At 42.8% G+C, this 21,064-nt stretch overlaps 2 protein-coding genes across 5 annotated transcripts in view; one reads left to right on the plus strand and one right to left on the minus strand.

Annotated features, from left to right (window-relative positions):
* mapk8ip2 (mitogen-activated protein kinase 8 interacting protein 2) overlaps positions 1 to 21,064 on the minus strand; it is a 40,023-nt gene that overhangs the window by 7,756 nt on the left and 11,203 nt on the right. For 2 of the 4 annotated variants that reach the window (XM_033634909.2, XM_078167971.1), the window contains 5 exons: positions 14,276 to 14,381; positions 4,719 to 4,958; positions 4,528 to 4,603; positions 3,300 to 3,503; positions 151 to 2,374 (listed from right to left, as the gene is read on the minus strand). In XM_033634909.2, the coding sequence (XP_033490800.1) occupies positions 151 to 2,374; positions 3,300 to 3,503; positions 4,528 to 4,603; positions 4,719 to 4,958; positions 14,276 to 14,381 (2,850 nt within the window). Of the gene's footprint in view, positions 1 to 150; positions 2,375 to 3,299; positions 3,504 to 4,527; positions 4,604 to 4,718; positions 4,959 to 11,728; positions 14,232 to 14,275; positions 14,382 to 21,064 lie in introns of those variants that run through there. The other 2 variants (XM_078167972.1, XM_078167973.1) reach the window with 2 other exon arrangements.
* LOC117262167 (gastricsin-like) lies at positions 16,656 to 20,301 on the plus strand. Its single transcript, XM_033634912.2, has 9 exons — positions 16,656 to 16,733; positions 16,893 to 17,034; positions 17,137 to 17,254; positions 17,618 to 17,736; positions 18,625 to 18,824; positions 18,958 to 19,074; positions 19,212 to 19,359; positions 19,640 to 19,738; positions 19,870 to 20,301. The coding sequence occupies exons 1-9, from the start codon at positions 16,660 to 16,662 to the stop codon at positions 20,032 to 20,034; spliced, it is 1,182 nt and encodes a 393-aa protein (XP_033490803.2). The 5' UTR covers positions 16,656 to 16,659; the 3' UTR covers positions 20,035 to 20,301.

Consider the following 21,064-nt stretch of genomic DNA (forward strand, 5'->3'; position numbering starts at 1 on the left):
GTGTTTAATTAAAACATTTGAAAGACATTTTTCACAATATTACCTCTTACAGGAATATAATGAAAATAATCATCCATTTGTTCTGCTCAATCTGAACACACATACTCCATTTCATTCTTAGCTTTCACACATCTCATTGTCAGAGCATACCTTCTGAGGCTGACGAGTTCCAGCGTAGTATTTTCATCCACCACTAGCGTATACTTCATGGAGTCATAGGCCAGTCCATCATCTTCATTCGGCTGTCTCAGAGCCAGATCTTTCTCACACAGTGGAAGGTCATGGTCAGTTAAGGAATGGTCTTGCACACTGGCATCAATGGGTGGTGAACTGTCAAGCTCTAAGTCACTACCCCTGTAGGAGTGCTTCCTCAGGCCACCCAGGAATGGGTAAGAGTCTCCGTCATCCTCCTCTTCGTCATTGTCTGTGGAGTAGGTGAGACTGAAGCAGCGGTTAGTCTGGGTGGTGGGTATGTCCAATGTCAGGCTGTGTTTAACCTCAGTGATACGCTCAAGAGAAGCAGAGGAACGGCTCGTTGGCCTGGGCTCAGTCTCTCGTCCTTCGTCCTTGTCGCTGACCACACTCTCACTGAGGCTTGGTGAGTCCATATCTTTCCTCCCCTCCAGCATCGTCAAGTCATTATTGGGCTCTTCATCTTCCTCCTGTCTCCTGGTGTTCTTAGATGGATTGTCTGTGAAGTTCTTCTCAGAGTCTTTAGTGGTATACAAGGAGTTGAAATCTGTGGTTCCCCTCCCATTGTTTGCACAGTGCTCCAAGATCAGAGGGGCTATGGTATCACCAGTAGGGTTGTTCAAATACAGACTGGGACCTTCTTTTGAAGACTCCACACTCTTCATCCTATCTCCTGGCTGCATCATATTCTTTCTGTACCCTTCACCTTCCTTCTCTTCTTCTTCTTCTGTTCCCACCATCCCTGCTTTCTTCTCTTGGTCCTCATCATTGAATCCATCTCCATCTCCAATGTCTGAGGATGGTGAGATGGTGTCTGACACAGACACCTTCCTCTTGAAGCAGTCCTCGGGGCAACTGATTGGGTACGAGCCTTCTGAGATCATCCTGTTGACCAGGTTGCTGAGCAGCCAGGGTGAGTCAGAGTTCTCGCTCAGCTCGTCCTCACTTTCTGATTCTGAGTCTCCCTCACTGGTTCCATCATATTCATCTGCACTGGGCATTAGCCTGGGTCCTACTGGCAGGTAGAAGGAGCGTTTGAAGCTCTCCAGACTGTGGTCTGGTTCTATCTGCAGCACCATCTGTCTGGACAGGCTGTCTTCACATTGTTGGGCTGGAGGCAGAGTCTCATCTGGGTCGGCCTGGTGCTCGAAGGACAGCTCATCGTCCACATTCTGCAGCCCCATCAGAGCTTGACCATCATCATAGGATTCAGGAGGTAATATGGGTGAGTCAACAGGGGAAGGCGTAGCAATAGTGGGTGAGGGTAAAGGTGAGGGAGAAGGAAGAGGAGACCCTTCTTTGATTGGGTCAGGCTGGCCCAAAAGTAGAGATGCTTTTAGTCCCACGATGCCACTGTCCTGCTCTAACTCTGTATCTGGGTCCAGTTCCTGGTCTGATGTAGGCGAGCTGGCCTCCTCAATGGAATTGGTGAGGTGAGATGAGCGCCCACTGCTGCTGTCATCACTGGTCAGGTCAAGCTCTGTCTCTGAGATAGAGGAGATCATGTTGGAGACCACAGGACCTCCACAGGCAAACGCTGCCTCCAGCTCGCCTTCAATGTCAGAGTCAGAGCCTGGAGAGCTTAGGTCCTTATCCTGGTCTGAAGTCATGTAACCCTGCTGGTTCATATCTGCTATCCCTGGGTCTGAGGATGGAGAGGTGGAGTCGTTAGCTGCTCCCTCCATGGCCGAAACTGCTGCATCTGAACTGTTAGACTGGTCAAGAGCATCTGAGCGGCTGGAGGACACGTAGCTGGAGAAGGAGGCTGGTTCAATGGAGGGGAATTCCACGTATGACGATGGATTCTCCTTACACACCATATCGTAGGTCTCCTTACACATGAACTCCACCTCAAAGTCCTTTTCCAGCTCCTCATCAGACAAAGGTGTATCAGCACCGTCGTTGGCTCCCATGGGTGCAGTGGATGACAAGCAGCGACTGGTTGCATCTGGGTCTAGGTCGTTCTCTGGCTCCACACCTGACTCACTGGTGATCGTGTAAGTGTCGGTGGCACGCCTGTTTGAGTGTTTGTGGTTGTGGTCGCTGTTGAGGTCGTGGTCCACCTCTGTGTCCGAACACTGGGAGTGCTCGTCTACAGAAGGTACTCTGGTTGTCTGAATTGAAGGGTCTGCTTTTGGTTCATCACCAGAGCAAGGATGGGACTTGTGTTGACCAAATGAGCCTGTGAAGATTTAAAAAAAAAAAAGTAGAGAAACAAGAAAAGCCATGAAAGAATCAAAATACAGGATGACACAGAGGATTATGAAGAACATGATGTAGAGAGTGCAAAAAAAAGAAGACAGGTCATAAGAGTTTTGGAGGCAAAAGTAATTTGGACAATTAAATACAGTAAGATAAAAAGAAAGAGCATAAATAATAATAAATGAAGAGAAGTTTTTCTCAAAGGAATAATTCACCCACAAAATGATAATTTTTATATCAATTACTCACACTGTGTAACACTGAATTTGTGAAGAAAGCTTTGGTTTTTCTTGCAAGACTCAACGGTGAACAAATCCAAAAAAGGCTAACATTCTTCAAGAATTAAAGTCACTGGGGACCATCAAGCATCTGTTTTCAATCTCTTTCACAACTCATGCAGTATAATCCAAGTCTTATTTATCCAGTAAGCAGAGTTCAAGACTGTTTCTGTGGAAGTGTTTTTAATACTAAGGTTTTTTTTTAGCAAAAATGCATGTGTTTGGGATGTACTGAGCATAAGACTGGATAAATGACACTTTGGTTATACTGCAGTTCACTGTGGAGGGATGTGAGAAAAACTTTATTCTTCATGAATTCAATTTAAACCAGGGCGAGTAATTGATATGCAAATGATCATTTAGAAGATGCAGTATTTCTTTAAGTTCATAATCAGTATAGAGGTTGTGTGATGAAAAAGTTCAGCAAACGCTTCTTAATTAGAAACACACTAATCTTGTTCCCTAGATGGGGTTTGTAAGAATCAACATGACAGTGTTTTGCTGAACAACAAATACTATTGAACAAGTCAAAGTCACATCACATCACTTCATTTCACGTCACGGCACTACACGACACTGATGATAATGGAATGGGCTCTAAGCTTGCTTGGCTGGCCTTCTCGTTACCGTATTCGGGCCTCTCCCGCCTGTTGCCCTCCATGTCGCAGAGGAGGGGCCTGTGAGGGGATTGGGGGTTCCCTCCCTCCCCTGCCTGTTTTGGTGGAGTACCTTTGCTCTGAGACCCTGGTGCCTGGGAAACTGGAGAGACTGGGCATTGGCCTGTCACATGGCTACCATCCTCCAGGCATGAGTGGGTTGGAGACAGACGACCTGGAGGTTGAGAGGATATTTATTTTGTAACTCTGTGTAATGTCTGCAGTTTGTAAAGGATCATTTATAATAGCTGAGCTTCTTTTAAACTAGATTTACTGCCCTGTGGTTGTATGCCTCTGCAGACCAGTCAAGTTTCAGTTACAGTTTACATCCATGTCTGTCCAGACTCATATGCAGCCATGATGGTTGTCAATGCTTCAAATATGGATGTTGCTGCAAAGAAGCTACATACTCTAAAGTGTGAAACCTTTAGACACATGCAGCTAGCACATCCTAGCAACACAGGACGTCGATACAGTCAACACAGTTTTAAGATGGGCACCCAAGTCGGTATCTGTCTCGCCTTCTGTTCCTGTGTTACTGCATTAAATAATGGCCAGAAAAGTGTTTTTATAGAACAGAACGATGTCACAGTGGAGATGAACTTTGACCTTTTGGATATAAAATGTCATCACTTTATCATTTTATCCTAATAGACTTTTGCGTGAAATACTGTCATAATAGTGTATGAATTCCTGAGTTATGCCCAAAAACATGTTTTGTGAGGTCTTAGTGACCTTGAACTTTGACCTTCGATTACCACATTTTAATCACTTCATTCTTGAGTACAAGTGGACATTTGTGCCAGATTTACAGAAATGTACAGAGTGTTCATGAGAATGAGACAGACACAAGGTCACAGTGACCTTGACCTTTAATGACCAAAATCTAATCAGTTCATCATTGAGCCCATGTGAACCTTTGTGCCAAATTAAAAAATATACTCCCTCCAGGTGTTCTTGAGGTATCACATTCACAAGAATGGGACAAATGCGTCTGGCCACGGCATAAAAACTCATGTAGCATCACAATTACAGCAACATCCGATTCACTCTAATAACTTCTTGAAAGATCTGACAATATTTTATCAGGCAAAATAAGAAGCATCTTTTGTGAGGTATCACAAGCAGTAGACCTATGAAAAAAAAGATATTCATAGTCCATATCCAAATTTGTCGCAGATAATTAATCATGTGTTTACCCTGTGAGGTCTTGCGTAAAGAGTCCTGCCAGCTTCCTTTCTTTGGGGACAGACTGCTGTTGTTGTTCAGTGAATCCTGATGAGAACAGAAAGGGGGAGATATTCAACAAAGTTACACAGTGCTATTAAAAAGACTAACAACTACAGATAATCTGTGTTTGTGTTTGGGACCAGAGCTTCAGGCCTCTGACCTGTGACACAGCAGTGGTGAGGTTCAGTGTGGTGGGTCTGCTCTTCAGAGTGCCAAGAGTAGGAGAGAGGGGCGGGGAGGCGGAGGGGGACGGGGGTGCATCAGGGTCAACCTCTTCATCTTCTTCCTCTTCATCGTCATCATCCTCATCTTCGTCGTCAATCATCTCAAACTCTTGGAAGTCATCCTGGAAGGAGCAGACTGGGTGGTGCATGTCACTCTTCTCCAGGATGAGGGAGTCCTAAGGCCAGAGGGGAGAAAGGGCCAGACTTGTAATGGGGTTCAGAGGATAAAATAAAGGATGCTTTATGTTTTCACACCTTCAGCATATTTCAGATAAACCAATTAAAGCATCTCTTGTTCTGACAGCAGAGGGGAAACTATTATGTTGTGAGCCAAGACAAAGGAAAAAGCTGCTACCTTCTACCTGCTGTACTTCCTTTTTCATTTAAAAGCTTTGCCAAGAACAGGCCTGTCTGGGAGATGAATAGAACAAGGGATAGTGCAGATGGACAGCATGCAACACAGTGTTCTTTGATTACACAGAGGGCATTTGTAAAACACAGACACACATACGCACACACACACACATAAAAGCACTGTAGAGGGCAATTCTGCAACAGAGTTCACATAAACAGCCACAGTACATTTTGCTGATATGTTTTTTCCCTGCAGCCTCGGGCGCTCTGTGTGTGCACACCTATGAATACATTTATGTGTGTGTGCACATAAGACAAAGATGCTTAGTGCAGCCTTCAGCATCAGCAGCCTCACACCCTCCCCGTGAAAAGATAAAGGTGAAAAAGGTTGAACCAATTAAGGCACTAAATACAAAGTCACTTTGCGAAAAAGCCTGCAGAGAGCAGAACAATGGAGTAGTCTTGAGGATGGACTGTTTGGAAGAGAAAGGAGGATGAGATAGTGTGTGTGTGAGACAAAGACCAAAGTAAAACAATGAAGGGGCGATGAAATGAGAGTGGATCAATCAGACCTCTCTCAGGTTTCAGCTGGTTTACCGGAAAGCAGCGCACTAAATGATTTTGAGGTTTAATAGACCACACCTCCACGAGCATGTGTGTGCTGCTGTCTAGTTTTCACGTTTGCCAGATACAAGGTATACTGATGGTGCAAGGTCAATAAAGTATCTTATAGACACACATCTCACACTAGAGCTGCAACTAAGGATTATTTTATTGGTCGATTGATCTGTTGATTATTTTCTCCATTAATGAATCAGTTGTTTGGTCTTTAAAATGTCAGAAAATGGTGAAAAATGTCGAGCAGTGGTTCCTCATGCCCAGAATGGCCTCTTCAAATGTCTTGTTATTCAGTTTACTGTCATAGAGGAGTAAAAAAATAAAACAAAACTAAACAAAAAATATTCACATTTAGGAAGCTGTTTGGAGAATTTTGAGCTTTTTCACTTTAAAAAAATACTCAAATTGATTAATTGATTATCAGATGTAATGTAAATATAATGTAATTTAAGGACTAGCTGTTTGCTTAAGAATGTTAGAATTACCCCAATAGTCTAGGACAATGGTTTTCAAATTGTGTGCCCAAGACACACCAAAGAGCAAGCCAAAATCACAAGGCACACCTGTATTTATATAGGTGCACAGCAGCCTCTATAATGTGTGTTATCATTCTTATCACAACATAAGACAATAAAAATAAGAAAAAATAAGACAGGTAACATTGGTGATCTAGTGTTCCACTCTCAGATTTCTCCTTTTAAATGTTATCATACACTCACACTGGCTGCCAATCAGGGCCTTTGATGTGTCACACACTTATAATTCCCATGCGTGAATAGCAACAAATAGGCTCCCTGTGAAAGTTATTTGCTAGATTTTGCCTCTTTATTGGGAAATGAGTGAGCACAACATACTGCTACAGTCAGTTAAAAATTCATCCATCATTTTTTGTATAGGCCCAGTTGAATATTGCCATAATAATGTGTAGTTATCACAAAATCCCGAAGCACACCTGGATTTGGCACGATGGTGGCACATCATTTGAGAACCACTGGCCTAAGCCATCTCTCATGTAGGGGTGCAGAATATATACCTTGAAACTATATACTGTGAAAAGAAAACTGACGTTTACGTTACTCATGCTAATATTGATAAAAGCTCCTCCACTGTAATTTGTCACGGACAGAGTGCATGGACACGACACGATTTGTGGCTTATTCTTTTTTTTGATCATCTCCTTCCTCCATTGAATTCGACAATGCAAACACAAGGATTGATTTATCTGACCAGCAGTTTGAACAGCGCAGCAGTTTCTCTGCCTCTTGGCGCAGTCTCTTTAATGGAGGAATCAAAGCTCACCCTCTTATCCATCCAACCAGGTTCTGCTGACGCCTGGTGCATCCACTTTATGCCACAGCAACAGAAATCAACACTCAATCTATTACCCAGAGAGTGTACATGAATATGCATGCTTAGATCTGATTAACATATCTATTTTTCTCTCTGTGATTTGGCTGTTAAGATGTGAAGAAATGTCTTAAAAAGGATCAGGTGCATGTTGAGAAACCTTCGATCATTATACGCATTCTCACCTCATAATCTACCGTCAAGATTCACAATGCTGTTTCCTCACACTGACCCATTATAATCCATCACTAGGGATGTGTGACCTATAACTCCGTGACAGTGTAAAAATCCAGAGATCCATCAGAGGGGTTGTGAAAATGCCACACCTGCCTGGGAGAATAATCTGCACTGTCAGGAGGCATTCTTTAGTGAGGCCACCTGACAGACAGGCAGGCAGGCTTAAAGAAAAAGAGAGAACTATAAATAAGAGTTGTGTGTCGGCGAGAATCGATCCTCATATTCTCCAGTTCTCAAGGACATCCCATTCAGCCTCGTGACTGTCCCTCCTCTGTCACCCGGCAGACTTATGCAAGCATACTCTCCTGCTGAATGAGGTTAGTCCTCTTACACACACAGAGGAAAGCACTGGAGAGCACAGCTGCAGTCAATGGAAATGAAATTAGTCTAAAGTTAAAACGATATTCCTTGTATCAAACACAGACATGCTCAAATGCATAAAAAACTATGTATTATTTATATTTTCTTTTAGCTCTGCCTTCACAGTTACTTATGCTCAACAGGGCAGTGTCTCTGGATGCTGATCAGCTGGCAAAGAGATATCACTGTAACAAAAAGAAAGGCTTTTTGATGTCTAATTAGCAGACCACAGGCTTCTTCCAGCATGGGTAATTCTCTTCTGCTGCATACTGTATCAGAAGACAGCGAAATGGCAGCTCTACTATACAGTACTGTCCTCAGCAACAGGGAAAGGAGAAGCTCCAGGTTTGACTGCAGGGCCATCTTGCTTCCTGAGCTGACCAAATGACAGAGGGGAGAGCCGGACAGTTGAGAGGAACTGAGGACGTGATCCTCAAGTGAACACATGGCTTTGCGAATGAAGTGGACACCAGGGACTCATAAATTTCAGAGAGGGGAAGTGGGGGCTGGGAATTAATTGGTCTTTTACTGTAAGATCTATCAGGCGGCGAGGGTCAACAGAAAGCAGTAAGGGTCCAGTGGAGGTGCAAAACAGAATGCAGAGAACATTATACAACTGCTAATTGACCATGAATACACTGCTGCCTTATTACTGCCGATGTGAAGGAGCTATATGTTGGCTGTGACCATGTTGCAGTCTGTTCTTTTTCAGTTCATGAAATGCTGGCTACTTATAAAGGTCACTGCTGCATGGTTGGCTCCATATACACCTGCACAGCCATTAGTCTTGGATCACTAAGGCAGTACTGCTAACACTTAAAGGTCCACCATAGGGCCATTTTTGTTTTAGGGAGAGCAGAGGATCTTTAGGCGGAGATAGCAGGTCAACGGTAAATGTCACATAGGAGTGGTAATTGTCATCTGAAAGCAGGAAACTAAACATTATTTGAAATGCAGCTCAGCACTGTGTGTCAAGTGTTTCCATCAGGTGGCTAAAGTGTATATGATGGCCATTTCCATGCTCAATCATGTCTCATAAATGGCTGCAGCAATTTCTGGGTTGATGAATTTGTTATACAGATTTTGTGCTAAATTTAAGTATTATTTACCTTGATTAAAAATTGGTCAACAATCCCTCCAAAATACCTCATTGAGACACCCAAACCTTGAGGGACACCGTAGCAAATGCATGCTATGATTTGGTACCAAAAAGCTCTTGTTCTCTTTGGAGATTTCTGTAAGAATTGATTTTTTCGGTAATAGGAAAGCGAGCACTTCTGTTGTGGAAATTGCCCTTTTATTGTCAATATACCTCTGACAGCCACACATCCTTTGAATGTGCAGGGTCTCTAGTTTGTGGTTGTGAAGTTTCACAAGACTGTGATTATCCGTCACTATAGGTAATTTTATACAGTGAGGTCATGTTTCAAAAAATGAAATAGCTACACCACAAGAAGAGACTGGTGGTACCCATAGAACCCATTTTCATTCAGATATCTTGAGGTAAGATTTTAAGGGACCCCTTTGAAAATGGCTATGACAGTTTTCCCCTCGCCAAAATTTTGCCTAACATTAAAGCTTTATTTAGCTCCCTTCTTGGCAAGCAAGCATGACGTGGTTGGTACCAGTGGAGGGTCCATGTCATTGGTCCGACAGCCCATTGGTCCAACATCCCATTAGTCCGACAGTCCGCGGTGCTGAACGGCTCCCGGCGGGACGTATTTCTGCCTTGATGGTGCGCCGTGACCGGCTCTGGGTCAGCTGAGAAAGGCTTGAGGCGAAGCAGACTCACAGCTTATGTGTTTGTCACTTTCTTTTTCATTTTAATCCACACCATGATCTTTTCCTAACCCTAACCAAGTGGTTTTTGTGCCTAATCCTAACCAGACCTTAACCACAAGGCATCATGATGATTTCGGAACGGACTTCGGAACAATGGGTTTAATATGGGCGGAACAATGGGCTGTCGGACCAATGGGCCGTCGGACCAATGGGCAGTTCCCCCAGTGGATGCCTTAGGTTGCCTACTTTCACATGATACCACGACCTTCGCTACCTTCACTTAAAAAATGAGTGCACCGCAGCCTTTTCAAGACAGTAATGTTGGCCGAGATGCCAGTAGTCCCACATGTCGCTGAGGGATAGAGTAATGAAAAAGGGAGATGATTTATTGCATCTAGGCTTTAGCTCACATCTTGATTATAAATGTAGCTATACCGTCATAATCACTGTCTCCTCCAATTGTTTCATTTTTACAAGGACAGTATAAATTTTGTCTCTGTGTGGGTGCATGTGTGCCCAAGTAAAGCCCCTTTACCAAATGTAGCTCTTAATCTGGATGAATTTTGTGCCGGAGCGTATGACAGATGTCGATTAGCCTCCCATTAATGGAGACCACCCAGTGAGTGATGGCCTCCATCTATCACTGTATCTCTCCATTTCCACATTTTAAACTAGCACCACAGCTGAGACACAGACACCATTGCTCTGTCACATACTGAATTATGCATGTGCTCATGGTGTTCAATCAGGGCTCTGGAGAGACAGAGATGGATGTTAGAGAGACAGGAAGTGAAGAATCAGGGGCGAGACGAGGCAGAAAGCAGCAGGGCGTATGTGTGTGTGGGACTCAGAGGAAAGATTCAGAGACAAAAAAAAGGGAGGGGCTCCCTCTGATGTGGACTCCCTCCTAGTTATATTGATATGCTGGATTCAAAAAATTAAAGGTCATGGCAAAAAAACAAATCCCACGGTTGAAAACACATTGTCAAACCTAATCCCCTCTGACATCATGGATAGTAGGAAAGGACAGACTGAGCCAGAAATGCTATAGCATTGTGGCATTTGGCCAGCAATTACCATTTCCTCAGAGATATAAAATCAGACATTGATAGCAAACCCATGTGAACGATCTTTAATTGCCTTCTTTCAGCTCCGAATGAAGATATTTTGAGGCATCGTGTGTGTCTCTGTTTGGTTTTGTTCACATGTATGTGTGTGTGCTCCTGTCACAAAGGCTAAGTACTGATCTAAAGGGTTACACAGATTAAGACCTGAACCCTATAACGAATCGGAATTAATCAGAGCTGGGGATTGGGGCCGGAGGATCATCTCACTGTTAAGATTGGCTGTTCTTTCTAAACATCAAAGACATGCTGCCCAATATGGCTGAATCATACTGACATAAAAAACAGAAGCCTCTCTTCTCATCAGCAGAGTGCGGTGCACAAGGGAGGGACTGCTGATGATGATGAGCTGACACCCACCCACCTTTTCTGATGCAGGCAAAATCAAATACCATGTGAGAAACCCTGTGCACGACATTCTCTGTCTTGCCTTTCATTCTCTGTTATTTAAATGGACACGCACACACCCAGAGGGCAACTGGGTGTGTGTCCTATCCATCCCATGTCAGTAAGATTACTTCCTCTGGGCAATGATGTAACGTAACAAGGGCCGACACTGTCTGTGCCCTGCGCTTTCTTGTTTGTGAAGTGAGCAGTCAGGGCCGCTGCTATGTGTCTGATGTGTGTGAGATGACGAAGATTGTATGTATGGTTTACTACTGTATGACCTCCCTGGCACAGGGAAAAAAAAAGTCTCTCTTTCTCTGGAGTCTCCTCACACGCTACGCAAACACAGCTTTGTTACAGAAGGGCTTTGCTTGCTATCCATAATGTGTTTTGTCGGTGGATTAAAGTGGAGGAAGCAAAATATCTCGCACAGATTTATGCCGAGAGCTTAACCCTCAGAACCAACCATCCCTGAGCTAAATCCCCATTCCCAGTCACCTCGGCAGGAAGGGAGAGGAGAGAGGGAGAAAGTGAGGGAAGCACAGCTTTAAGGGGGGGATAGGGAGCGTAGAGGTGGTGGAGAACAAGGGAGGAGGGAATCTGAGCTCTGTCTCCGAGCAACACTCTGCATAGCAGGGAGGGAAGGGAAGACACATGGGAGAGAGGGAGGGAGGGAGGGAGGGAGGGAGGGATGGAGGTTGTCTCTGCATAGCAGCAAACTGCACTGGGTCACCCACCCTCTGCTGCAGCCATGGCTCCACGCCACCAGCATAAAACATTTACATCCCACAGGATGGAGAGAGCAAGAAAGACAGAAAGGGAGAAAGAGAGGATATGAGATAATACTTCTTAGAAATTGTGTAATTAAGGTCTAAGCTGGTCGGACATGTGGGATGATACAGCTAATGACTCAATTATTTGCATATACTTCACAACACAGTCACTCGAATCAGACGCTTAGTGGAAGTGCTACTTAGAATTTCTATTGTATGCCGAGGAATTCATTCAACGTATATGGTTTGCTCAGGTCCGGTATGTTATCAGAGTACACGCAGACGGATTCACTGCGTTCACCAAAGCTATTCATGTTTCTCATTTTGTCCCTGGTATTATGATATGGGTATCTGAGGCTTATGATCATTACTGTGATGACTGCAATGCTGGTAAGCTAGGTAGCTTAGATCAAAATCCAGAGCTACAGAGATGCTTACATAAGACAGCTATATGCAAATAAGCAGGTCTCTACACTAAAAAGCTCGGCAAACCAAGATCTATCTATCTATCTATCTATCTATCTAAGTTCTCACACATTCTCGTCAGATACCGAAGCTTGGTCAGTGGCTCTACACATCAAAATATGATGCGCAAGGTACCCCTCCCACATCTGTTTTGGATGTTCAGGGAAGCCTTGTCAATTTACACTCGTTACATGCATGGTCTTTTTTCAAAATAAACTTCTGTTTTCACAGGAAATGTACAGTTTCTCCTCTTTAAATGCATACAGTTTTTGTCAAAATAAGATGTAGGTTAAAAAATTGTTTTTAGGTTTACTTCCTTAGGTTTAGGCAACAAAAGCATGTGGTTAGGTTCAGAAAAAAAATATGGTTTGGCTTGAACTAAGTATTCTGTACGTACCAGCACACTACGTCATTGTTAAAATCACTTGATTGAATTTTGGTGTCACATGAGACACTAACAGAAGGCTCCCAGGTGAAACCAAATGTTTGTCTGAATTAGTTTGACCCATTTTGGGTGGTACGGTGGTACAGTGGTTAGCATTGTCCCTTCACAGCAAGAGGGCTCCTGCTTTGAACCCAGGGTGGGGAGCCCTTCTGTGTGGAGTCTGCGTATTCTCCCAGTATCGGCGTGGGTTTTCTCCAGGTTCTCCGGCTTCATCCCTCAGTCCAAAGACATGCACATCAGGTTAACTGGTGACTATAAATTGGCCATAGGTGTGAATGTGAGTATGAATGGTGTCTGTCTCTATAGCCCCGTTTCCACCGAGCAGTGCGGTATAGTTCAGCTCAGTTCAGTACGCTTTTTTCCCGTTTCCACGATGAAAAGTTGTGGATGGTACCAATGGAACCGTTCCGAACCGTCCCCATTTTTGGTCACCCCTCTGTTGGGGTACCTAGCACACAGATCTGGTACTAAAAGGTGGAGTTGTAAACACTGCAGTCCGTTTGTCAGTAGCAGACAGTCACTCTGCTCTGAGTTGTGGCTGCTTTTGAGGTTCATGTAACCACTGTTCATATGGTGGAGAGTTTTATAAGTAAACTGTAACTATAAAATGAAAGGCTGTTCAGCTGCCTCTCACAGCAGCTGGAGTCTGAGAAAAAATAACTTAATTCACTGGAGCGACCGCTGGCAACTTTTAAGGTGGAACGGTCACTTGATGTTACTCAATGCATGAGATCATGACGTGAATAATCAACACACCATAAATATTCCGTATGACAATTTTGACCATTACTTAGGTTTTTATATGACATACACTCTTAGTAATGAGTGGATCTACAAGCATTAATGTGTATTCATTTTGGCCAGATTATGTGAACTGCATATATTCTAATTCTCGCTTGGAGAGAAGAAAAGGGTCGCATAGTGCTGGACGGAGCAGTGAGTGGTAACAATTCACATTTAAGAGTATGGTTTGCAGCGGAAACGCCAGGGTCTAAGTACCATGTCTGAAGGGTACTTTTGGTTCCAAAGGTACCATACTGAAAGTGTTTGGTGGAAACAGGTCTTATGTGTCAGCCCTGTTATAGTCTGGCAACCTGTCCAGGGTGTGCCCCGCCTCTTGCCCAATGTCAGCTGGGATAGACTCCAACCCCACTGCAACCCCTAACAGGATAAGCGGTTAAAGAAAAGGAATAAATGAATTAATGAATCACAAAATGCCGCCGCCTGGTTCATCTCATCCTGCCACTAAAGAATGCCGCCGTGCCTCAGTGTCTGAGGGCCACTGACCAATTGTCGGTATTTGAGAAGTTGGGGGTGAGACAGGGTCGTACCTGCAGGTTGTCAAAGCAACTGCAGAGGAGCTGTTTGACTATAAACTCATTGGAACATTTGTCAGAAAACAGAAAAATATACATAATTCCAACTAGATTACAAGTTCTATAATATTCAAAGTTAATAGAAAGTGAAACAAACTACTGTAAACATGTTTTACATATATGACATGTTGCTATCCGGGCTGAAAATTTGCATTTTTACATATCTGAGACACAAAGCATTGGTCAAATTTCATTAAAAGCATTAACAATGAAGGAGAGCCCCACCTTCTCATATGGATCAGAGTCATAGTTGAGTCCAATCCCGCAGTCATCTGTGATTTCAGAGAGATCCTCATCATCAAACTCCTCCAGGCTGATGTCATGGGCTGGCCTGGAAACACATGAGAGACAGCATATTTACTACATGTTGTGAGAACACCAGTGCTGTACCTGCAATATGCCTGTTTGATCAGCGGGCTCTCCAGAAGGGAATTTCTCATTGATTTATGCCCACACACTGAGCCCTGTTGGAGGGGAAACCTGCTCTAACTCATGGCCTGTCACCGTCTATCTGGGTCTCATACACATATACTGCACACAGGCAGCCACACGCCCACGTCCTCTCGCTCTCTTCCTTGAAAATCCACACTAACAAGGTGTGACACATTTCAGTGGTGCAGGATGACAACAGCAACACCTACAGTACTGCAAATAAATGCCAATATTTGAAATTGAGTTGGCTGAATTTTTTTCATTTTATCGTATGAGCTGTGGATGTTATAAACAGAGTCGGAAGTGAATTATTGGCAGTTGCGTCTTACACCACAGTTTCTGAACTTCTATTTACAGCAGCACCACACTACAGCAGGGAAGAGTATATGTCTCTGTAATGAGCTGTGGCATTGGAAGTTTTCTTGATTAGGCTCTGTCTCATCTTTGCCCCATTAGTTTCAGCAGGCTCTCAACTCTACAGCAGTTAGCTTGCTATGTGTTGAAGAAAATGCTGCATTGCAGTTTTCCTACCAAGAAAAGGACACTTCAGATATTACGTACAGATGCGAGCTTACATCACATCATAGGGTCCCGTCCACACAATGTCATTGGTCCCATGGAGGAAATAAGGACGTGCTGATGCATCTAAAAGTATAACAAAGGGGGTCATGACAAAGTCAGTGTAATCAGAGTACCCCCATGCCACTGGTCTGATTTATTGTACAACAAGATGCTACTGACAGAAAACAGTCGGGAAAATACAAAGCTAATCATGGCAGTTGTTGAGAAGAATTACTTGCGTGAAATGATTGTGGCCTGTTGTAGGCCTCTATTCTATTAATATAGCTCAGTCGAAGCACAAAAAAAATCAATTTATGGGCATAAACAAACTTTAATTTTAACTCAGCCCAGTTGCCTGTTCTAAAGTGACATAGTTCTGGTTACATGAATATGAGCTGACTTTGCCATCAAGGAGTGGAGGGGATGGCGTGAGAGCAAGACAAGATGGCTGCCAAGCTGCCAACCACTGTTTGAGATCAACAAACAACAAAATCACATTTTTCTAATAAGATATCAGCGGCACTTCCAGCTGTGATTGTGCCACCAAAACCGGGTATTTCAAGCCAGAACAAGATCTTTTCCTAACCACAACCAAGTGGGGTTTTTTGCCTAAAAATAGCCACATCGAAACCACAGCATTGTTAAAGAAAACATAGCATATCTGCAACATAAAAATGTACAGATGTTTCATATCTGTGGTTTGCAGAAATATATAATGCCAACATTTACTGTTTTTTTTAAAGCTATTAAAGTTACATAAATGTCTGATGTTTTAAAAAACAAGGACTCAAAACATAAAATCTTGATTTTATCAAAGGACAAAAGCTATCAAATGTAAACAATATTAAAAGATATGATAAGCTGAACGGCACAAACGGTTCCGATAAAACTGTGTGTTTAAAGTGCTGCTGATACCAAAGTCTTGATATCATTTTTTTATTTGTGGAAAGGTGTAGTTCCGCACAAGCTATTAAGCTTGACCTTGCTGCTGATATGTAAATCTAATTGGATAAAATTGTACCAAAGCTGCAGCTTGAAGATTTCCAACAGTACGCAGACGATTTCAGTGGAAACAACAGAAAGCTGTTATTCCAAATTGCTCAAATTTAATTCATAATGCAAACTCAAGTCAAAGTTCAGTACTCAGAATCCGTTTCTAAAAGACGGGGAAAAAATACATCACATTTATCACTGTTAGATTAAAACTAATTCCTACATGTTATTTATTTTCCTGTAGAACACGCAATATTTATCTGTGTTACATTTAGGATCATGGAACATTAAATAAGAGTTAAGTATTTTACTTAAAGTGCCATATTAAAATGCCCAAATGGATAACATCTTACATCTTATCATGTCATTGTTTTATAATGTGTTCATTTTAGAGGTTTTTGGCTGTATTGGTGGAATGTGGCTATCACAGAAGGTGGTGTGTATTTAATCAGTGTTAGATGTGCAAATTAAGTATGTACTATAAATCCTCTAAGGCTCTGAGGGTCACCTTGACTGAACTGATATGACTTAAGTTTTGATAACACTCTGGCTGATAAGGGCCAAGACATGTGTATATAAAGTGTGCTCAGATCCAAGCAGAGTTGTATCCATCCAGAAGTGCTATGCGTACCGGAGGGATCATGAAGTATCTTGTGGCTGTTTTGGTCTGTGCGGTGCTCGCAGAGGGAATCGTCAAGTAAAGAAACTATCTCTCTATATTTCTCATTGCTGTGCCAGCTTTGTGTTTTGTGATCTTTTTTTTTATCAGAAAGCAAAGTTTTGAAGGTCCTTTGCTAAAGTGACTGAAACTGAAAGCCATAAAAAATCATAACTGTATGTGTTTTTGTTTCCTCAGGATCCCTCTGCATAAGAACAAGTCTATGCGTGAGGCGCTGAGAGAGAAAGGCATCAAGCTGCCTTACCAGGATCCGGCACTCAAGTACCAGCCTGATGAGTTCTATGGCTCTGCCAACATGTACATCAATAACTATGCTGATGTAAGGAATTCTAGGTTAAAGGCACTCTTCCATACTGCATACAAGGTTTTGACGAAAGCATTAACTGACTGATGGGTTTGTACTTTCAATGTTTTTTCCCAGACCACCTACTATGGCGCCATCAGTATTGGAACACCCCCCCAGTCGTTCCAGGTGCTGTTTGACACTGGCTCTGCCAACCTGTGGGTGGACTCCATCTACTGTAACACTGAGGCCTGCAGTGAGTACAAACCGACAGGCTTTACACGACAAAATCTCTCATCTGCCACACTCTCCAGAACATATTTGCATGTGGAGAACTTCTCCAGAGGACTTAAGGCTGATATAGGCCAAGCACGCTGAGCCTGTCATCTTGTTTCCAAGAGATTACATATTGTACATACATGGGATTTAGAGTTTTAGTGTAATTACAGGCATGCTACTAAACATTTCTGGGTCTTTGGGAAGCATCTGTGTAAGCTAAAATTCAGCTCATGATTTCTCTAATCAAGTGAATTATCAGTATGTCAAAAGGCTCTGCAAGGCGTAAGGACGTGTTTGTGGTAGTGGCTCTACAGATAATCCTGACCTATGCCATCCACAGACACACACACGAAGTTCAACCCCAGCCAGTCCTCTACCTATTCTCGCAAGGGACAGTCTTTCTACCTGCCCTACGGAGCTGGAAGCCTCTATGGAGTCTTTGGATATGACACTGTCAATGTGAGTCAAACCCACCAAACAAACACTGTACATCAGTTAAATAAAACACTAGACCGGACCAAGCAGCAACCTCTGGGGCTGAAACATGAAGCCAGTGAAAAACTGCAGTTCCTCAAATGGCCACTTGAGGCTTGCTCCAAAAGCAAGTCAATCCCAATAGACAACTTCACTGCAGAAATAAACATCTTTAGGGACAAATTTTGATATAACTCACCCGTTTACATTTTATTATGGCTTAAAGTTGCGCATAATTAAAGGCGTGGTCGCTTTGAGTAACAGTCTGTCTGCTAGGCATCATAACAGTCCATTAGTCAGCTCCACACCCTCGTCCACATATGGTCACTCCAAAAAACTAAGGCAGTGACAGCCAAAATAGCAGACTCAAGGGTTTCAAGCAGGAGTCCACAAACCAGTGGGTGACGCCACGGTGGCTACATCAGTTATTTCTATACAGTTTTTTGACTGAGCTGAATCTTAGGTACCGAGACTGAGAGATCTACCTGAAAACAGACATTTTCAATATCACCTCTATTAGTGATGACTCACAGTTAAAATATACCTGACATAGGTGTGACCAGAGTTGCATTATGTTGCAAAGTGTTAATACAAAAAGATTAGGGCAGGAGTTTCCTGATTTATGTGTGTTAAAACTTAAAAAAATATATGTCTTTTTATACAGAGGCAATTCTCTGTATAAGATCATTTCAGTATTACAAAAAAATGTAGAACTAGAAGAATACTTTTGCTAATTTGTTTACTTAACAGAGGTCAATCCCATTTGTATTTATTGATGCTGCTGTCTACAGTCATGTAGGCTGAACACATATTAATACAGTCAATAACTTTGCTTCTTACTCATAACTATATTGGTTGGTTTTGGACCTTTAGGTCGGCGGCATTGAGATTCCTAACCAAGAGATTGGTCTGAGCACAGACGAGCCTGGTCAGACCTTCGTGGTGGCCAAGTTTGATGGCATCCTCGGCCTGTCCTATCCAACCATCTCAGCCGGAGGAGAGACTCCCGTCATGGACAACATGATTAATCAAAACCTGCTGAGTTCCAACATTTTCGCTTTCTACCTGTCCAGGTATAACTGACACAAGACTTCTATTAGGTGCTGTGAAACATACAGAATCATACGGGACATACTGCTACTCAGATATTACTGTATATTCACATGGAGAGCTTGCAGCTAAATTTTGGTGTTTGGTCTGGATTAGGGGAGGACAGGAGGGCAGCATGCTCTCTTTTGGAGACGTGGACAACAGCTTGTACGAGGGCCAGATCTACTGGACGCCTGTCACCTCTGAGACCTACTGGCAGATCGGCATTGAGGGGTCTGTGCTTTTCAACATTTCATTAACATGAAAAGTCAAATAATCTGATCGTTACAAGGCATTTCTGAGATTAGTAATTATCTATTAGTGATTATTTTGTGTTGTAAACAACTTTTGGCATGTGTGGTGCCTTGCAGATTCGAGATCAACGGTCAACAGACTGGCTGGTGCTCTCAGGGCTGCCAGGCCATTGTGGACACTGGAACCTCCATGCTGACAGCCCCAGGCCAGCTTCTGGGTTACATCATGCAGGCCATTGGAGCCCAACAGAGCCAGTATGGCATGGTAAGACAAATGGAAACACAGACAGACAGACACGCTCTCAAAATGAAGCAGTAGGAAAGCAAGCTATGATTATTACTCCTCATAAAGCTGCAGCTCTGGTCAGCAGGCTGCACTATTTTAAAGTCATTATGAGCAGTGGATGCCAAGGTCAAAAATCAAACCTGTGCATCAAAAGAGAAGCAAGAGTGTAATGAAACAATGTACAAATTGGGCCAGCTTGTGTTGGTTTGAGTTTCTGTCCTTCTCAAACTGTCCCTCTCTTTGTTGTCTTGATCTCCAGTACATGGTGGACTGCAGCCAGGCCAACAACCTGCCAACTCTCAGCTTTTATATCAGCGGCAATAATTTCCCTCTGTCTCCCTCTGCTTACGTCATTCAGGTAAGTTACTACATGCGTGCATAGCATAAGCATGTGTGCGTGTGTGTTCGTGCCTTTATGTGGGAGCTATATTTTTTTTATTTGTGGGTGCAATGTTATAAACATTTCCAATCTCCCGTCTCCACCTCCAGCACTACCAGAATGGATACCAGTTCTGCTCAGTGGGCATCACACCCACCTACCTGCCCTCTCGCAATGGCCAGCCCCTGTGGATCTTTGGAGATGTGTTCCTCAGGGAGTACTACTCTGTCTACGATCGCACCAACAACCGTGTTGGCTTTGCCACAGCTGTCTAAGTGTCATCATTGTAACCTAACCATGACCATAAACCTGATCAGACAGTGACGACTAAGTCTGTTTCAAATATTGCCAAAGCTTCAGTTCATCTCAAACATCTGTTTTGAAAGATACTGTAATATAATATTGTTCTACATGTCTTGTATTGTACATCCCTAAATTGGTATGTACAGATTTACATGGATTTGTATGTTCAAAACAAAAAAAATGTAAATTTGTCTGTGAAATTGTTTCATTATCAAGCAGAATAAAGGTTAAAATGTTCACTGCAAGTGTTTTAATATTTCATCCTTCTAAATGAGCACTCATTATCGTAACAGCACAGGTCCTGAGATGAGGGACTTCAAAGGGGTTTTCCCCCTTTCATAATTAACCTTGAGCTTGAGTGTGTCCTTGTGTGCGGGTGTCTAATTAATTCCTTCAACGAGGGCCATTTTAAATGTCCTACAATCCTGGGACACATAAGAAATATAAATAATCTCTCTAGATGTTCAAATAGTAGAGAATCAAACAAAAGCATGTATTCACCTTTAGTGCTTTTGAGTGCTTGTTTTTTCTCCACAGCAAATGTGATTATTCATGAGACAGACAAGACAGCTGATTTTCATGTAATAAAATGTATTATATAGAGTACAATACTGGACTTAAAGCTACAGTTGGTAATTTTTATTAAAAAAAATTGCTTGTTTCATATTTGTTGAAACTATCACTTCACACAGCACTAGATGAGACAGATAATCTGTAAAAAAAAAAAAAAAATCATACACCTCTGCTAACTTCATTGCTTTGTAGCGCTTTTAATGGCCTTACTGCATGTGAATGAAAACAACCAGTCAGAGCTGAGGAGCAGCTGTCAATCACTGCTCATGAACTGCGGACAAACTGTCAAGCTAGGCAGCCCTGTTCAAGTACAAATCAGGATTCTGTTACTGCATTGCCTCTTTTTCGTCTCTAATGTTTGAATAAATATATTTTAGTGTACCGTTTACCTGTAAAACGAGAAAGTTGGTCCAGCTGTTGGGCAATGCT

This window comes from Epinephelus lanceolatus, chromosome 5, assembly GCF_041903045.1.
Source record: "Epinephelus lanceolatus isolate andai-2023 chromosome 5, ASM4190304v1, whole genome shotgun sequence".
Taxonomy (NCBI): domain Eukaryota; kingdom Metazoa; phylum Chordata; class Actinopteri; order Perciformes; family Serranidae; genus Epinephelus; species Epinephelus lanceolatus.